This window comes from Leucoraja erinacea, chromosome 2 (assembly GCF_028641065.1).
Source record: "Leucoraja erinacea ecotype New England chromosome 2, Leri_hhj_1, whole genome shotgun sequence".
In the NCBI taxonomy this organism is placed as follows: Eukaryota; Metazoa; Chordata; class Chondrichthyes; order Rajiformes; family Rajidae; genus Leucoraja; species Leucoraja erinaceus.
The window spans coordinates 96,343,811-96,362,705 of record NC_073378.1 but is presented as its reverse complement, the minus strand read 5'-3'; the positions used below and the strand labels follow the sequence as shown (position 1 = coordinate 96,362,705).

Below are 18,895 nucleotides of genomic sequence, written 5' to 3'. Positions count from 1 at the left end.
GTCCGTGGCCTCAGCTTTGTAGAGATCGACGCGCCAGACTACCACGGCACCTCCCTCGTCGGCGGGTTTGATTACCCAGTCTGGGTTGTTGCAGAGTGTGTCGATAGCTGTACGTTCAAGGGGGGAGAGATTGGAGTGAGACAGGGAGTGGAGAAGTTGAGGTGGTTGATGCCCCGCCGGCAGTTTTGAATAAAAAGGTCTAAAGCCGGAAGGCCATGAGGGGGGGTCCACGAGAAGGTGGTTCGTTGGAGACAGGAAAAGGGATCATCAATAGGCGGCAAGGACTCCTTCCCATGGAAGAACGCTGTGAGGCGGAGGCGACGGTAGAAGAGCTCCAAGTCATGGTAGGTGCGGAACTCATTGAGGTGGGGATGGAGGGGGACAAAGGAAAGGCTTCTGCTGAGGACAGACCGTTCGGTGTCGCAGAGGGGGAGCTCGGGGGGGATGGTGAACACCCGGCAGAGATGGGGGTTGGGGCCGGAGGAAGGCAGGTGAGTGGACTGAGGCCGAGGCGATGTCTGGTGGGGGGGTGGTGGGTGGTCGGGGAGGAGGGGGGCATGAAGACTCTAGTGTGGGGGGGAAGAGCTGGGGACACATGGTTTGAGGGGGATGGGAAGACACAGTGGAACAGCCACTGAGGTTACCAGGGTTGGGGGATTGGCACTAGGACCCAGCGCAGTCAAACTCATGGGAGTGGGAATCTGCAGCGTGGAAACTTCAGGCCCGGTGCTGAGTCCAGGCTGCAGGTAAGGCGATGGCTGCAGGCTGCTGGAGGGCAGTGGAGTGGCGAGGGCCGGTAGAATCGATGGTCGGAGTCCGTGGGTAGTGGAGTCCGGGTCGGCGGGCGATGCGTGGGAGGTCCTGGCGGGCGGATGGTCAGTGGGGCGGCGAGGTTCGGCTAGCCCGGTGAGGCGACGAGGTGAGTAGGATGCGGTGCGGCGGCCATGTTCGGTAGGTCCGGTGCGGCAGCCATGTTGGATGGGCCGGGTGCGGCAGCAATATTGGATGGGCCGGGTGCGGCGGCCATGTTGGATGGGCCCAGTGCGATGGCGGTGTTCGATGGGCCGGGTGCGGCTGCGATATTCGGCGGCTCAGTGCGGCGGCAATGTTCAATGGGCCAGGTGCGGCAGCAATGTTGGTGGCTCATGTATTGTCTCCATTTAGTCTACTATTCTCACACTCTTGTACTTGTATGAATTTGCTCATGTATAATGAGATTTTACAGAATTGTATGCAACAAAATGAATTTCACTGTATCTAGGTAAATGTGACCAAAAAACACATTACCATTAATGTGCATCACTTATGGATTTCCATCACTCCGTACAAGATGCGATTAAGCAGACTGGTGCTATAATCCCCAAAATTTCCAAAAATGAGAAGCAGCCTCACTTAAACATACTAAACTCCATGGATCTTATCAGCGTAGATGAGGAGTTGATGTTTCCCCTCCCAACAGTGTCTAAAACGATGGGTCAAGGCCTCAAAACAGGGGAATGGACATACAGAACATAAATGAGGGGACTTTACCCAGAGGAGAACAAATCTTCAGAATTCTCCCCACAACAGTGCAGTGGAGAGTCACTATCATTAATGTGGAGTGTGAGTTGAAGATATTGACAAATGAAGGGATGAGTATGTGGAGTTTATTGATCAACATATGAGACTAGAGCGAAATGAGTTTAATGCAGGAATGTGATGCCGAACTAAAGTATTAACCAAAATCTTCATGAAAAATGAAATAAGTATGATGGCAAAGTGGCTTACTCCAGTTCAATGCACATTCTTACAGTGCAATGTAAATGAGATCAAGTTAATAATTTGGTGAGAGTGGGTATTTATTTGATGCAGTTGGAGAAAGTGCTCTCTTTGCTTTCAATATTTGCAATTGAACAATAGTGTCATTTTCAACAGGCAAAAAAGATTAAATGAATAATATAAACTTGGGATCAGGTATTGAAGAGGTTTCGTGTAGTACACTGAAGTTATTAGAAAAGGAAAGTAAAAACTGCGACAACAGTGCAACATTTTAAACATACCACGTCAGTATCATTGAACTGGAAAGACTGAAAGGAGGGAAGTTCCTCAGAGTATGCACCAGACCTCAGGGGCATACTTCACAGCAAAGTACAAAGCATAACCTAAAGCAGGGCTCGAAATTAATGGTTGTCCGGTTGCCAATGGCCCGCCCGGGCAACCTAAAAGCCGTGTCATTTTGCCCGGCTTGGTCCCCCGCTTTATCCCTCTCTCTATCACTCTCCGTCTCCGCCCGCCATCCGTGTCTGGGCCGCCGAGACTCCGCTCTCCAGCCGCTCCTCATCCGCCGGCCGCCTTGCACATGCGCACTGCCAGCACATCCTCGGCTGCCCTGCACACTGCCATGGCCTGCACATCCTCCCCCTGCACATGCGCACAACCACGGACAGCACATCATTGGCCGCCCTGCACATGCGCACTGCCACGGCCACTGGTCGGCGCCGGGCACTTTCTCCCTCCCTTTGCATTGCAGGAGATCTGGCCGCCATTACTGTCCAGTTGCTGCCTCGCCCCGACCGCTGAAACCCAACGCAGAATCACTCCCTGGAGCTGGAGTAACTCCCTGGAATAACTCTTGCTTCTTGGTTTCCTGGTCCTCCAAAAATATTACAAATGGAATTTAAACAGGAGGTGGTGGAGGATGGACTTAAGCAAAAAAAGGTTCTTGGGGAAAAAAGAGCTACCTACGGGGAGAAAAGATGAGATACGAAGGTAAGCTAGCCAAGAATATAGAGCAGGATAAATGATTAAAGGAACACAGGTCTGGAGTTTGTCATCTTTAATTATAACATATAGCAGAACGGTACATCAGGTTGTTAGTTCATCACTACCGCTTCCAAGACTACTTAATGTAGGAAGTGTGTGTTAATATATAGTGCAAAGTAAGGTGGGGTTAATGATGCTACACTACTCTGATTGGTTCACATGCAATAACCAATCTACATCCTTCCCCGTAAAGAGTAAAGATAGTTAGGCAAATGTTAAACACACGGATTTAAACGTACTCGCTGTATCTGTCAGGCGATCTACTAATAGACCAGAACGCGTACGGACAAACCCCTCTCCCTCAGTACCAGAAAAGTTAGTGGGGGAGGGAGGCAGTGAACCCGAAAAGGAGAAAGCAGCTGGGGACACTTGAGGAGACCGGTGGGGTGAGCATGCGGGAGTGGTAATGTTGTTAGAAGGGGTTGCTGACCGAGGCGGAGAGCGCACGCTGAGACTAGTGGTAGCAGGAGCAGCAGAGGGTTTAAACAGCAGGGGTGGAGCAAATGGATCGGCTGGAGATGGTCGAGGTTCGTTTACAAGCAGCAAACCGTTTACAAGTTGGCGGTTCCGTCTGTATAGGACACCATCGGCGTTGATAAGGTAGGAGCTGGGTTCCTTAGACGGGCCGACAACGAAACCCAACTTGACCCTCAGTAGCGACTTCAGTGGTTTGCTGGACTTGTCATAAGAGCGCTTCTGAATGTTGTGTTTCTCATGAATGCGCTTCTGGACCGTGGCTGGATTAAACACCTGTGGCTTCAGCTGTCGCTGGGCAATTGGTATCGGAGGTCGTGTTGTCCGAGACATCAGGCGTCGAGCTGGTGAACCCAGGACCTCATCTCTGGAAATGTTAAGGTTTAAAAGGTCCAGATAAACATCTGACTTGGCCAGGTGGGAGCGTTCCATTTGTTGTTTTGCGCTCCTGATGGCACGTTCAGCGAGCCCGCTGCTTTGGGGGTATTCAGGGCTGTTACATGGTGGAAGTTCCATCGTTGGGCAAAGTGTTTAAATGCGTGGCTGGTGAACTGTCTTCCGTTGTCAGTTTGCAGATGAACTGGTGCGCTGAATACAGAAAAGTGTCTTTGTAGCTTTTGTATAACCATGTCGGATGTGATGGTGGGCAGTAAGTCGAGTTCAAACCAGTTAGAGTAGGAGTCGACTAGAACTAGGTCATGTTTACCATGCCATTCGAAAATGTCTGCTGCCAGCGATGTCCAAGGCAGTGCTAGTGGGGGTTGTTGTTGCAGAGGCCGTCTCTGTTGGTGTGGTGCCAAATTGTTGCAAATGGGGCAGGATGCTGTTCTGTCCCGTATGTACTTGGTCATCCCAGGCCAATAGAACATTCTCTGTGCGTGAGCCAACGTGGCCTCGGTGCCTGGGTGACCGTTGTGTGCCTCTTTATAGTATTCGTCTTGTAAGGATGATGGGATCACGACTTTGTGACCTTTAACAATAACACCGTCCTATATTACCAGCTCATCGCGGACTAGGAAGAACGGCTGCACCTCCAGTGGTGTGCTGGATTGTCTGTCTGGCCAGCCTCTTTCGATTATGGATGAGAGTAGCTGTAGAGTGCCGTCAGCGGCTGTGTGTTCAGCCAGGCGACGCAGGCCTTCCGTGGGAACGAAGTCAACCTTGAGATCCGTAAACTCATCACATTCATAGGGATGTCGTTCACTAGATGCACGTGGTGCACGAGAGTGTGTCGGCAACGAGCATGTCCTTTCCTTTTTTGTAAACGATTCTGAAGTCGAACCGCTGGAGCTGCATCATCATGCGCTGCAAACGCGCAGCTGCTGCGTGGATAGGTGTGTTCAGGATGGTTACAAGTGGTTGGTTTTGACTGTGAAAATGTTCCCAAACATGAAATCCTTAAATTTTGTGCAAGCGAAGACCACAGCTAGCAGCTCTTTCTCGATCTGGGCATAGCGCTGTTCGGTGTCCGTCATGGTGCGGGAGGCATACGATACAGGTAGTACAATCCTATCGGCAGATGTTTGAAGGCAGGCTGTGCCCAGCCCGTATTGTGAGGCATCACAGGTTATCGTGACAGGTCGCTTCAGATCGAAGTATGTCAGGGTAGGAGCGCTGGCCAGCTGTAGTTTTAAAAAGTCAAATACCTGTTGATGTTGCTGGTACCAAGTCCATTCAGTGTCCTTGCGGGTGAGCTGTCTCAGTGGTGAACTGAGTTCCACTGAGAATCGGACACCGTCAAGAACTACCAGGTTTAGTAGAAGGGAAGCTTTCACCTCATCTAGGTCATTTCGATGGACGATGTTGATGTAGTGTTCGTAGTCGATCTCGAAGAGCCTCCATCATTCTCCGATATCTGAATCGAAGATGAGCTGAGCTGGTTTGCGGCACAAGTGAGCCATGGTAATACAAATAAAACTGATGAAACACAAATAAAACCCGATATACGGACGCAGTGGGTCACTTCACGCTGTCTGACACCATGTAAATGATTAAAAGAACACAGGTCTGGAGTTTAAGTTATCTTTAATTATAACATATAGCAGAACGGTACACCAGGTTGTTAGTTCATCACTCCCGCTTCCAAGACTACTTAAGGTAGGAAGTGGGTGTTAATATAAAGTGTACAGTAAGGTGGGGTTAATGATGCTACCCTACTCTGATTGGTTCACATGCAATAACCAATTTACAAGGTATGTGAAGAGGAACAAATTAGTTAAGACCAAAGTTGGACCCTTGAAGACCGAAAAAGGTGAATTTATTATCGGGAACAAGGAAATGGCAGATGAGTTGAACAGGTACTTTGGATCTGTCTTCACTAAGGAGGACCCAAACAATCTTCCTGATATAGTAGTGGCCAGATGATCTGGGGTGCCGGAGGAACTGAAGGAAATCTACATTAGGCAGGAAATGGTGTTGGATAGACTGATGGGACTGAAGGCTGTGGGCCGAGGAGCTTTTTTGTGCAGTTTTGTGACCCAACTCACGGAACTGCATGAAATGTTCACATATTGTGTAAAAATATTATATAAATCACCCCTGAAACTCGTCAAGAACAAAACTTGCCCTCACCCATTAATTAGGCTGGTTCAGGAGCAGTACCTCTGCGACAGTGTCATTAAAACAACACTCACAATTATATTAATCATTATTTTTATATAATATAATTATACTTAATTATGATTACAGTCATATTTACGTCATATATATATATATATAGGTATAATAATATAGTTTAAATGGACTGCAACACGGAAATAGGCTGCCCATTATGTAATATGGGCATTGGCCACTAGATGGCTGTTACTTTCGAATCTCATTTTCTAATTAGTTTAATTAATTAATGTGCAACTTTTGGCACTGACGGGTTATGACATCCTTCTCAATTATATTTCATCTAAATCTGTGGAAAATATCAGGTAGTTCCATGGCGTGGGTCACGAAAATCGATTTCTAGACACATTTTTGATACTTGGTCCACAGCCTAAGGGTACTTATTGACGTGGCTCTAGAAATCGTGGATGCATTGGTGATAATTTTCCAATGTTCGACAGACTCACGATCAGTTCCTGTGGATTGGAGGGTAGCTAATGTTATCCCACTTTTTAAGAAAGGCGGGAGAGGGAAACAGGGAATTATAGACCAGTTAGCCTGACATCAGTGGTGGAGAAGATGCTGGAGTCAATTATAAAAGATGAGCTGGCCGAACATTTGGATAGCAGTAACAGGATCGGTCAAGAGTCAGCATGGATTTACGAAGGGGAAATCATCATGCTTGACTAATCTTCTGGAATTTATTGAAGATGTAACTAGGAAAATGGACAAGGGAGAGCCAGTGGATGTAGTATACCTGGACTTTCAGAAAGCATTTGATTTTGCCCACATAGATTAGTGGGCAAAATTATGGCACATGGTATTGGAGGTAGAGTGCTGACATGGATAGAGAAGTGGTTGGCAGACAGGAAACAAAGAGTAGGGATTAACGGGTTCCCTTTCAGAATGGCAGGCAGTGACTAGTGGGGTACTGCAAGGCTCGGTGCTGGGACCACAGCTATTTACAATATACATCAATGATTTGGATGAAGGGATTCAAAGTAACATTAGCAAATTTGCAGATGACACAAAGCTGGGTGGCAGTGTGAACTGTGATGAGGATGCTATGAGAATGGAGGGTGACTTGGACAGGTTGGGGAGTGGGCAGATGCATGGCTGATGAAGTTTAATGCGGATAAATTTGAGGTTATCCAGGCAAAAAAACAGGAAGGCCGATTACTATCTAAATGGCGTCAAGTTGGGAAAAGGGGATGTACAACGGGATCTGGGGGTACTTGTACATCAGTCTATGAAAGTAAGCATGCAGGTACAGCAGGCAGTGAAGAAAGTGAATGGCCTTTATAACAAGAGGAATCGAATATAGGAGTAAAGAGGTCCTTCTGCAGTTGTACAGAGCCCTAGTGAGACTACACCTGGAGTATTGTGTGCAGTTTTGGTCCCGTAATTTGAGGAAGGACATTCTTGCTATTGAGGGAGTGCAGCATAGGTTTACAAGGTTAATTCCCAGGATGGCGGGACTGTCATATGCAGAGAGAATGGTGCAGCTGGGCTTGTACACTCTGGAGTTTAGAAGGATGAGAGGGCATCTCATTGAAACATATAAGATTGTTAAGGGTTTGGACACGCTAGAGGCAGGAAACATGTTCCTGATGTTGGGGGAGTCCAGAACCAGGGGCCACAGTTTAAGAATAAGGAGTAAGCCATTTAGGGCGGAGATGAGGAAACACTTTTTCTCACAGCGTGGCGAGTGTGTGGAATTCTCTGCCTCAGAGGGTGGCGGAGGCAGGATCTCTGGATGTTTTTAAGAGAGAGCTTGATAGGGCTCTTAAAAATAGCAGGGTCAGGGTCATGGGGAGAAGGCAGGAACAGGGTACTAATTGTGGATGATCAGCTATGATCACATTGAATGGCGGTGCTGCCTCAAAGGGCTGAATGGCCTACTCCTGCACCTATTGCCTACTGTCTATTGTCTTCAATTTCCCAGCACTGGCTTCCAAACCAGGGCATTGGAGATGTCCTCATTCTTTAGGGAACGAGGATACCACTCTTCCACTATAAATGAGGCTCTCACCAGGGTCTCTTCTATACCCTGTAACTCTGCTCTCCCCCCACTCGGGGGAGTCCCCCTTGTCCCCCTTGTCCTAATCTTCCACCCTACCAGCCGTCACATAAAACAGATAATCGTCCAACATTTTCGCCACCTCCAACGGGATCCCCCACTGGCCACATCTTCCCATCTTCTCCCCTTTTGGCTTTCCGCAGAGACCGTTCCCTCCGTAACTCCCTCGTCAATTCGTCCCTTCCCACCCAAACCACCCCCTCTCCTGACAGTTGAGTTTAATAGCCTGATCAGTGATACGTCCCACAACAGTGGTGTCGTCAGCGAACTTGATGATGGAGTTTGCACTATGTGCGGCTATGCAGTCATGAGTATAGAGTGAGTACAGCAGGGGGCTGAGCACGCAGCCTTGAGCTGCTCCCGTGCTGATTGTTATCGAGGCCGACACATTTCCACCAATACGAACTGTCTGTGGTTTTTGAATGAGGAAGTCGAGGATCCAATTGCAGAGGGAGGCACAGAGACCCACATCTGATAGCTTGGTAACCAGCTTGGTCTCACCGAGGTTGATCATACGCTGAATAATCCAACCAGAATTTTGTTTGGAAGTGGAAAGAAATAATAGAAATTGCATTTATTGCAATGTGTAAAAAGAGTTGAGACTATTATAATGTCACTGCATGTCATTGTGGTATATATCATGTTGATTGGTGAATATGTTTAGTTTGTGACTTTATTTGAAGCAGAAATAATATGTGAATGCTTCATTAAGCATAATTCCGACGTAACTACGCACTCCGTCCGAGCACATTATCGCACGCGTCATGCAAGCCGTCTTAAATGACCACCTAAACTCTCATTTGGCAACCTAAAAGGCTGCCTAGGTTGCCCGGCTGGCATGAGACAAAAAAAAGTGAGAGCCCTGTAAAGGATATTAAAAATAAGGATGCATGGAAACCAATACTGTCCAATGGCTACAATATAATTGCTGTCCATGAATAAGGATAATGACAATCTGTGATCTGCTAGTAACAAAAAAAAACACAAATATCCTAAATCCAAAGTAAAATGGGGAACCTCAAAATACCCATAGACCAAGACGCAACGCTCACTTTTCAAGTCAGCACCCCTTTATTAGAACAGGAAAGAGTAAAACAGCTCCAAATGGAAAAGAAAGCAAAGGAATGGCAGGTGGAATTCAACTATGACAAGTGTGAAGTGATGCATTTTACGAAACTAAACCAAAGCAAAGACAAGGCCCCCCACAGTGAATGAATGGGTCCTGCAGTATTGTAGAACTAAATAAGTTTGGGGTACAAGTACAGAGTTACATGAAAGCAGCGATGCAGATAGACAAGTTAGTGAGAAAACATTTGGCATGCTGGCATTCATCTGATCCAGCATTTACAAGAGTTAAAATCTCATGTTGCAGCTTGACAAGGTATGGATGAGAGCACATCTAGAATACTGAATGCTACTGTGGTACCCATACTCTTGGAAGGATAACCTAAAGTGCCTGGCCCACTACCGCGACATTTCAGCAACTGTCTTCGACCTTCAAGCTCGAGGGCACTCGCCTGAAAAACCGCGAGCTGGATTGACCATCAACGATGAAACCGCGAGCTGGATCGACTGTCAGCACGCGCACGCGCGCGCACACACACACACACACACACACACACACACACACACACACAGCAAAGGCAGGAGCCAAGGAAAACGGGGGAACACTGTCTGAAATTCACACCCGCGATGAACAGGAAGATAAAACACGGCTGGCACAGTGTACGTAAGTCCTTTAAAAGAGCGGGGAGGGGGAGAAGAGAAAAGGGGGGGAATAAGGGGGGGGAATAAGAGGGGAGAGAAGGGGGGGAGAGACAGAGAGAGAGACAGATAAATATACATGGAGAAACGTGAGACCGGAGCGTCTGCCATCATGGAGAGACAGAGGGGGGGAGAGAGGGGGGGAGAGAAGGGGGGGGGGAGAGAAAGGGGGGGAGAGAAAGGGGGGGAGAGAAGAGGGGGGGGGGGAGAAGAAGGGGGGGGGGGGAGAGAAGGGCGGGGGAAGTAGCTTTTAAGAAGCCAGACAACTTTTAGTAAATTTTAGCGGGCATTTAACATTACCGGTCGTTTTTTTGGTTCTGAAAACTCATGCTTACGTTTCTATTCCCCAATGAGCCAATTTAAATGCCCAGTGTTCAAAGGAGATTACCTACAGCTACCTCGACTACCACTGCACTACGAGTTCAAAAGAACCATGCCGACCAATTGTTACCCGTGGAAAAATTTTCAGCATGCTGAAAAATTTTCCTCGACCAAACTGAGGCCGCGATTATGCGGGAATTTCTCTTGAGCATGAAGGAGAGTTACAGTGACCTCCTAGGACCACGTGTCGACCATGCTGCGAGTTTGTGGCGAGCGCAAACTCTTCTAAACTCGCAAAGTAGGTCGCCATAGTGGGACAGGCCCTTTAGTTAAAGAGGGTGCAGAAGAGATACACAGGGATTTTGTTCAGACTGGAATGCTTGTGCTTTAAAGAGAGGCTGAATAGGATGGAACCGTTTTCCCTGGAGTGAAGGAGATAGTGTGGTGACCTTGTAGAAGTTTATGAAATCATGAGGGGCACAGACAAGGTGGTCACTATACTTCTCTGAGGGCTGGGGAGTTAGGATGGCATAGGTTTTAGATAGGGGATCTGATGCACACCTTTTCCACAAAGGTACTTGGAGTAAGTGGCAGAGATGGATACAATAATGTTGAAAAGATATTTCAATACAAGTAGAAAATATTGAATAGGCCACATGCAGGCCAATCTCTGAATTAGCTCAAGGCAAGTTGGGCTGAAGGGCCTATCTCAATGGTGCAAAATGCTGACTCAAAAACAATTATTTTAAATTGCAGAATGCAAGTATCAAGACAGTCACATGGTTCAAGGTCCAAAAGAAATGGATGTACAAAACCATTTTTTTTTTAAATTTTGGATTGGAGAAAAGGGTTAAAGGAATCAGTCAATGGAATCTACATTTCGATCAACAAAGGGATCATTAGGAGAATTAGCTAAAGCACACACATTTTACTAGTGGGTAAAAAATGCTAACAATGACTAATAAATGGATAAGATTTCAACTTTCGAGGGAACACATACCGCTAATGAAATGTAAGGAGAGATGTTTCAGATACCCTCAAATCAGAACCCAAGGAGAGAATGATAATCACAAGTACACAATATGCGCTGATGAATTTTGGGAAAGACAGACTAAATGGGAGTACACTGAGGAATGTAGATGAATGGAGAGATCCGGGAGTCCAAGTTCATAGTTCGCTGAAAGTGAAACAACACAGCTGAAATGGTTGACAGCTTCAAGTTCCCAGGCTAACAATTTGTCCTGGTTGAACCACATTGGTACTATGGCCAAGAAAACACATTAAAACCTCTACTTTCTCAGAAGATTTAAAAAAAAATTGGCACATGTCCAATGACTCTCAACAAATTTCTAAAGATGCACCGAAGAAAGCACTTGAGTGGGAAACATCACAAGTTTGGTTTGCAACTCTTGCCCAAGAGTTGGCAAAGTGTTGCAGATGTATCCCAGTCCATCACACATGGCAGCCACCACCCGCCCCCAATTTCTTCCCATAGGTTGAAGGAGAGAGTAAGAAAATCTTAAAGGGGATCTTTTTTTGTTTTTAAATACAGAGTGGCTGATATATAAAACTCACTGCCAGAGATGGTAGTTGAATCAGACATAATTACAAGGGCTTAAGAGCCACTACAAACAGCAAGCAGAGAAGGATACAATCCCAGTATGAGCAAATGGGATGAGCATACATGGGCAGAAAGGTCAGCGTGGTTGTGGTGGGCAGAAGAACCAGTTAATTGGAAGGCAATGGTAATGTGAGGGGTAGGTGAAGGAAACGTGAATGGATGAAAAAGCTGTGCCAGAACTGTGCTTTACACAGAATTGATAAATAAATACCAAATAATTAAAGAAGAAATATGTTTACAAATAAAGCTTAAAAACAAAGGTTGGAGGGGGTTTTATAATACGCCATAATTAAGCGCACTTTCTTCAAATAGTATTTAAACAAAAAACATTAGTGAATTATTGTAATAATTTCAAATCAGGCCATGACAAAGTAACCTTTATCGAGATGAGCCCACAGAACAAATTGCATTGGGAACTAAAGGCACCCGACTCTACCAAGAGCAAAAGAAAAATAGAATGTGATAGTCTTAATGACTCAGCATGGCATCATTTCCATGACAGCAGAAGATATAATGAGCCAGTAGTGGAGATTGAGACAAAAATAGGAATTACATTTAGACCTAATTCTATCAGTGCCACTATAAATGCGATAAATAGACAATTATCAAAGTTTTTAGCGGGGGATTTTAACTTTCATACAGAGCAAACTAACTAGGCTGGTGTCAGAAGGGTAATTAATTTTTATTGTGTTGAGCAGATTTCCGCTTATACAATTGCTCAAATTGAGGACAAGCCTTATTACATCTAGTAATGAGTAAACAGTTACATTTTGTTTACAAAATAGCAATGGGTGAACATGCCCTGTGGTGATTATAATATTGAAGTCAAAATACAGAATTAAAAACACGAAAAAAACATTTAAGATCAGTTAGACTGGGATGACATCAATATACTGAGAAAGAGGATGTTCCAGCAGATTGCATATATCAATTGGATGATGAGATATAAAAAACAGTGGATAATCAAAGCGATACAGAACTGGTTTGCATTCTTAACAGATGAGTGCTTCACTTTTCATAAGAAACACTGATGAACAAGCTTATAGGACAACTTAAAAAAATAGGATAAAGTCGACAAAATATTAAAAACAAACATATTTTGGTAGAAATACAAATGACAAGATGACACAAGGATTAAAGATTGTTGATTTTGATATCCTTTACAACTAAAAAATGCCCTATATTCACTATCTTAATAATATATTTTCATGCTTTCCCGAATGATAGCAGACTGGTCTTTTGCATTGCATTTTCTTTCTGCCTCCTTTTTCAATTGCTGATCTTCCAATTTGTGGGCATCATTTTAGAATTCATGATTTTTGTTAAATGACTACCAGGCCATCCACTCTTTACCTCATCATTTCTTTCAAACTCGGTGTCTCTGGAAGTTCCAGCCACACAAAACCCAGTCTGCAAAACTAGGCAATATGCTGGGTCTTCAGTAGTTAGCAATTCTTCCAAATACTCACTGAAGCCTTCCCAACCTTTAATTTGTATCGTCAAGGAGCTCTTTCAACCAAAATATTACAACTGGGAACATTCAGTGATTATTACAAGAATGGTAAATTCAAATTTTTGAAAAGTGCGAAGGTTATTAGGCACTGAATTAAAACAGTCAGTATGTTTTAAAAAGATTCCACCCCAAATCACTTACAAAATTGTGCAATATGGATCATAGAAACATGGAAATAGGTGCACGAGGAGGCCATTCATCCCTTCGAGCCAGTACCATTTATTGTGATCATGGCTGATCGTCCCCAATCAATAACCCATATCCCTTGATTCCACTAGCCCATAGAGCTCTAACTCTCTCTTAAATCCACCCATTGGCCTCCACTGCCCTCTGTGGCAGGGAATTCCACAAATTCACAACTCTCTGGGTGAAAATGTTTTTTCTCAGCTCAGTCTTAAATGGCTTCCCCTTTATTCTGACTGTGGCCCCTGGTTCTGGACTCACCCAACATTGGGAACATGTTTCCTGCATCAAGCTTGTCCAGTCCTTTTATAATTTTATATGTTTCTGTAAGATCCCCCTCATCCTTCTAAACTCCAGTGAATACAAGCCTAGTATTTTAAATCTTTCCTCATATGACAGTCCCGCCATCCCAGGGATCAATCTCATACTGCCTCAATCACAAGGATGTCCTTCCTCAAATTAGGATCATTTGGAAAATTGTGCCACATTCTGTAATACATTACTCCACAAGATCAAAATTATGTCACACAAGAGAGCAATACTGCTGTAAAACAATGTAAGTACGTCATTGTCGTTCACCTGTTGTAAAGGCTCATCAATTATACTTGAACCAGTCAACCGCCGATCAATCTTAATTTGCCTAGTTTCACGTTTCATTTCTTCTAAAGCCTGGACAGAAGAGAACATTAAAGAATTCAGTAGCAAATAGACCAAGCTTCCACACAATTTTATTTTCTGCAGCATTTGTAGAACATGCAAAATATATAAGAAAGCTTACAACCACAGTGCAATTACTTCTTAAAATATATTAAAATTAAAAATCACGTTTCCAATCTATTTCCATAGCTTGTTACAAATTTGGACTAGATGTATGTACTTAGAAAATAAAAAGCCGAGCCAACTTGGAAACTTAATGTTGTGCAGGAATTCAAATTTGCTAACTACTTTTACTATTTTTTCCCCACAAGGTCAGGGCAATATCCAGTTTAAAAAGTACATCTTCAGCATTGTTTGCTGTTCATATGATAACAAATCCGATGAGCATTACCAGTCCTGTCAACTCCAATTAGAATTTTAAAAAGTGCTCAAAGCTTTAAAGGCTCTCGAGCATCATCCATCAACACTCTGTTCATTTTTCTCATATTTTTCAGGAATTTATTTGGTCAGAGGCTGGTGAACCTATGGAATTAATTGCCACAGATGGCTATGGAGGCAAAATCAATGTATATTTTAAGGTGGAGATTGACAGACACTTGATTAAGTGGTTACATTGTGCTCGATATGGCAAGATGATCTGAAGGGAACTTCTGCCTTTCGCCTGTCTCTGCACAAGTCATGGACTATTGCAAAGCCAATATAAGCCTGAAATTTGCCAACACGGCATAATTTTAGTTTCTCACTGAACTCTAATAGAATCCAGTGGAGAGCACATTTTTGCTGGAATTTGTCAGCATTACGTTACTTTCAACTGCCTTTTAAACAGCAGTTATTAACAACAGACCAAACAATAAAATACATTCTTGCCCTTCCGTCCACATTTATACTGGAATATCATCTACCTTATTCAGCACAATAAACTGAGGCCACAGCTGCTTATTAGATCATTGGATTAAATTACCAACATTAAACAAATCAAATTGGTTCAAATCAGCAAGTCAGCTTACTTTGGGGACTCCAGTTGGTGCTGCAGGAAGAAACGTGTGCTCACACCTTTCAAGATATCTCTCAGAATTTGTCTTTCCAAAAAGTAATATGACTGCAAAACCCCTGCAAAATAGCAAAAACAGATTTTCAACATTCCAGCAACCAAGTTTTTAACATTCCAGCATGCAAGTATTAAATTCATTTGAAAACAAACCAAATCACTACAAGATTTAATTATGCATCCATTTAGACAAAATAATTGTAGACATTTACATTAGCATACAAAGTGGTACACCACAACAGATAGCACTTTGTTTACCTTAAATCTAAATTAATTGCTTATATTTAATGTTTAAGGAAGAACTGCAGATGCTGGAAAATCGATGGTAGACAACAATGCTGGAGAAACTCAGCGGGTGAGGCAGCATCTATGGAGTGAAGGAAATAGGCACCATTTCGCCCGAAACATTGCCTATTTCCTTCGCTCCATAGATGCTGCCTCATCCGCTGAGTTCCTCCAGCATTTTTGTCTACCTTTGCTTATATTTAATATAAGCTTTATGCTATTGATAGCAATCATTACTGTAGTGCTCTGGTTCGGGTTCTGGTTCTGGTCTAACTTATCTAACTTCAAGTAACCCCAGCATTCATTCTCCCTAGATCCCTCCCCCACCCAAATCGTACCAGCTTCTCGTTTTCACCCAACAAACAATGGCCTGCTTCCTTTATCATTGCTACTCTTTTTGCATATCTTTCATTAATTGTTCTATATCTCTCCACATCATTGTCTATATGTCTCGTTTCCCTTTCTTCTGACTAGTCTGAGGAAAGGTCTCAACCCGAAACATCACCCATTCCTTCCCTCCAAAGATTCTGCCTGTCCCACTGAGTTACTTCAGCTTTTTGTGTCTATCTTCTGGTTCTGCTTAAATAGTGATGAAAAAAGAGAATTTCATCCTTTACTTCACTGCTTGCAGCTGATATACCAGCACATCTTTGGAATGAATGCAACAAGCATTTTTGTCTGATGCAGAGTAGGTGGAAAGATAGTCACCTCAATATATCATTTCCAAAAATAAAACGGGTTCCAACTATGGGATCCTAAATTAATTGATTTAATTAATTATTTCTTGGTCTTTAGATTTGCAGTCGCAAACAACTACTAGGCGGTGCGGTGGCGTAGAGGTAGAGCTACTGCTTTACAGCAACAAACACCCGGGTTTGATCCTGACTGATGGGCCTGTCCCACTTAGGCAACTTATTAGGCGAGTGTAGGAGACTCTGCGCTCGCCACATGGTCGCAGATGGTCTCTGGTGAGTCTCCTTTATGGTCGCGAGGAGTTCCTGCATTCTGAGAACTCGTCGCATCAAATTTTTTCAACATGCTGAAAAAATTTCTGTGAGCAAAAATTGGTCGCCATGGAGAAAATCGATAATCCTGTAGTCATAGGTGCAGTTGTAGTGGGGTCGGCATGTAGTTGTAGGTAGTCGAGGTAGTTTTAGTGAATCGCCTTGGCTGACCGGTCATTTTCATTGGCTCATTGGGGAAAAAAGTTTTCAGAACCAAGGATAACCGACCGGTAATGTTAAATGTCCGCCGAACTTCACAGCTGTGTATCTCTGGCTTATTAAAAGTTGTCTCCACTCCTTCTCTCTCCCCCCTCCCCTTCCTGGTTTTTCAGGTGACGTCCGGCACCTTGACAGTCGCCGAGAGTCCGCTGAAAAACCGCCTAAGTGGGACAGGGTTCTTTTCTGTTCGGAGTTTGTACGTTCCCCCCCATGACCTGCGTGGGTTTTCTCCGAGATCTTTGATTTCCTCCCACACTCCAAAAATATACAGGTTTGTAAGTTAATTGGCTTTTTGTAAATGTAAAATTGTCCCAAGTGTGTTCAAGGTAGTGTTAATGTACAGGGATCATTGATCGGTGCTGACTCGGTGGACCGAAGGGCCCGTTTCTGCACTGTAACTCTAAACTAAACCTGTTCTTGCCACCCCTTGACCCTGCTCATTCAAAAGAGATGAATTTGCCTCCACATTCTTAGTTTAATCATGATGTCGGAACAAAAGACCTAGATTTGACCAAAGATAAAGAGAAATTTAAATATCTTCCCACTGCATATATTATGGACTTTTTCATCTCAAAAATTAGATTAATTCCCTCCTGAATTGATGATATGTAGCTGTGGTTAAATTTCCTATGGAGTTAGCTCTTAGACAGAAAGCAACTGTTTAATTCATAAATGTATAGCTGGGTGCACATGCACCATAATCTAATTTTATAGGTGCACATGCATGTTTTCTAAAATGCAACCTCAGGATTTAGGAGGTGCCTGACTGGCAGATTTTCCAGACAGTCTTAATATTACTTCTCTAAATACATTGACACATTTAATTCTCTTTTTGTTTTAATGTTACTCAGCTGTATGATAATTTTGTAATTAACCCAATGTGTTTAAAGGGAATTGGGACCCAGTCGTTTTTAAAGGAGTGGGAGGAATAAGACCTCTGTGTTTAAAGGGACTGTGTGACATGGGGCCCATTCTGTTTAAAGGGAGCATGGGAAACATGACACTGAAGGTCCTGTTCCACTTAGGCAATTTTTTCGGTAACTACGGGTAACTGGGCTGCTTTCACATGGTTGCAGGGTGACGTCTGTATGGTCGTGTGTAGTCTCCTCAAGTCGCCTAAAGTCTTTTTTCTGGTCGCCGCTGGATTTTGAGATGTTCAAAACGTTTCCACGACTGTGGGCTTGACGTAGCTTGTCTTCTCCTGTCGTAGGTGCTGTCGTCGTTTGTTGCCAGGATGACGCAGTTTGTCGGCAGGTGACATTGGTTGTAGTCGGGTGCTGACTTCGGTGAATTCCATTGGCGACTACCTACGTCAACCGGCGACAAGTACCGGCGACTGAATTGTCTTCAGTTGTCGCCGACAGGGTCGTTGCCTGTCGCGGGTAGACGTTGGTTGACTTTGGCTGTTGCCTGCGTGGTTGTAGGTTGTCGTAGGTGTGGCCTTAGGTGGACGTCCTAAGTCGTTTGACGTTGACTAGGTGGTAGGTTGTCGTAGACATTGTCATGGGGGGGGGTCCAGTCGTCGCTTTATCGGCGACCTGCTACGACTGACAGTCGCCAAAAAAAAGCACCTAAGTGGGACAGGCCCTTGTGATTAAAATTAAGAGGCTCATGGTCCAAATTCAGCCGAATTCATTCTGATATAATTTGGTCAGTAGTGGGATAAAGATCACAGAGATTCATGAAATGGGAATTGGATATCCCGAGCTTGACAACAGATTACACAATTACAGTATATGTAGTTTAATTTATTGTTATGCAATTTACTAGGCAACTCCTTTTGACTCTTTTCTATTAACTATGTTGCAGTAATGTTGTCTCAGAATTCTAATACCCCTAGCAAATATCATATCTTAAAATAAACATAACAAAACACAAGTTTAACAAAAAGCCAGATATCTTCACAAGGGGGCAGTGACGCTAGAGATTGTTCAAACAAACTGACTTTTATTTTGTGGACAAGGCAATAGTCTATGAAGTACGAAAAGTTAAACATAAATGGAAACACTGCACAATGTCTTCTCGATACGCACTACCTTCACCGTAAGCTTTTATTATCCATGTCAAAAATGCGGTGCCAAAAGGGAAATAATACATGGGAATTTGGTAAACCTGTGATTATAATGCAGCTCGACTGGAACTGTATCAGCACTAGAGAGATAAAGGTCTAAACAGTAACGTGTAAAAACTGGGAAAATATATGGGCAGCATCCTAAAGCAGTTGTACACGTATCTTTCATTGGGTACATTACTCTTTGAACAGTACTGTTGAGACAGACCTTTAAAGAAACTCTGCCGATGTCGAGTGCATCAGGTCATTGCCCTGGGTCAA

At 44.1% G+C, this 18,895-nt stretch overlaps 1 protein-coding gene across 4 annotated transcripts in view; it reads right to left on the bottom strand.

Moving 5' to 3' along the window:
* Positions 1–18,895, bottom strand: part of snx13 (sorting nexin 13) — a 158,790-nt gene that overhangs the window by 73,491 nt on the left and 66,404 nt on the right. For all 4 annotated transcript variants that reach the window (XM_055661635.1, XM_055661654.1, XM_055661662.1 and 1 more), the window contains 2 exons: positions 15,015–15,117; positions 13,930–14,019 (listed from right to left, as the gene is read on the bottom strand). In XM_055661635.1, the coding sequence (XP_055517610.1) occupies positions 13,930–14,019; positions 15,015–15,117 (193 nt within the window). The remainder of the gene's footprint in view (positions 1–13,929; positions 14,020–15,014; positions 15,118–18,895) is intronic.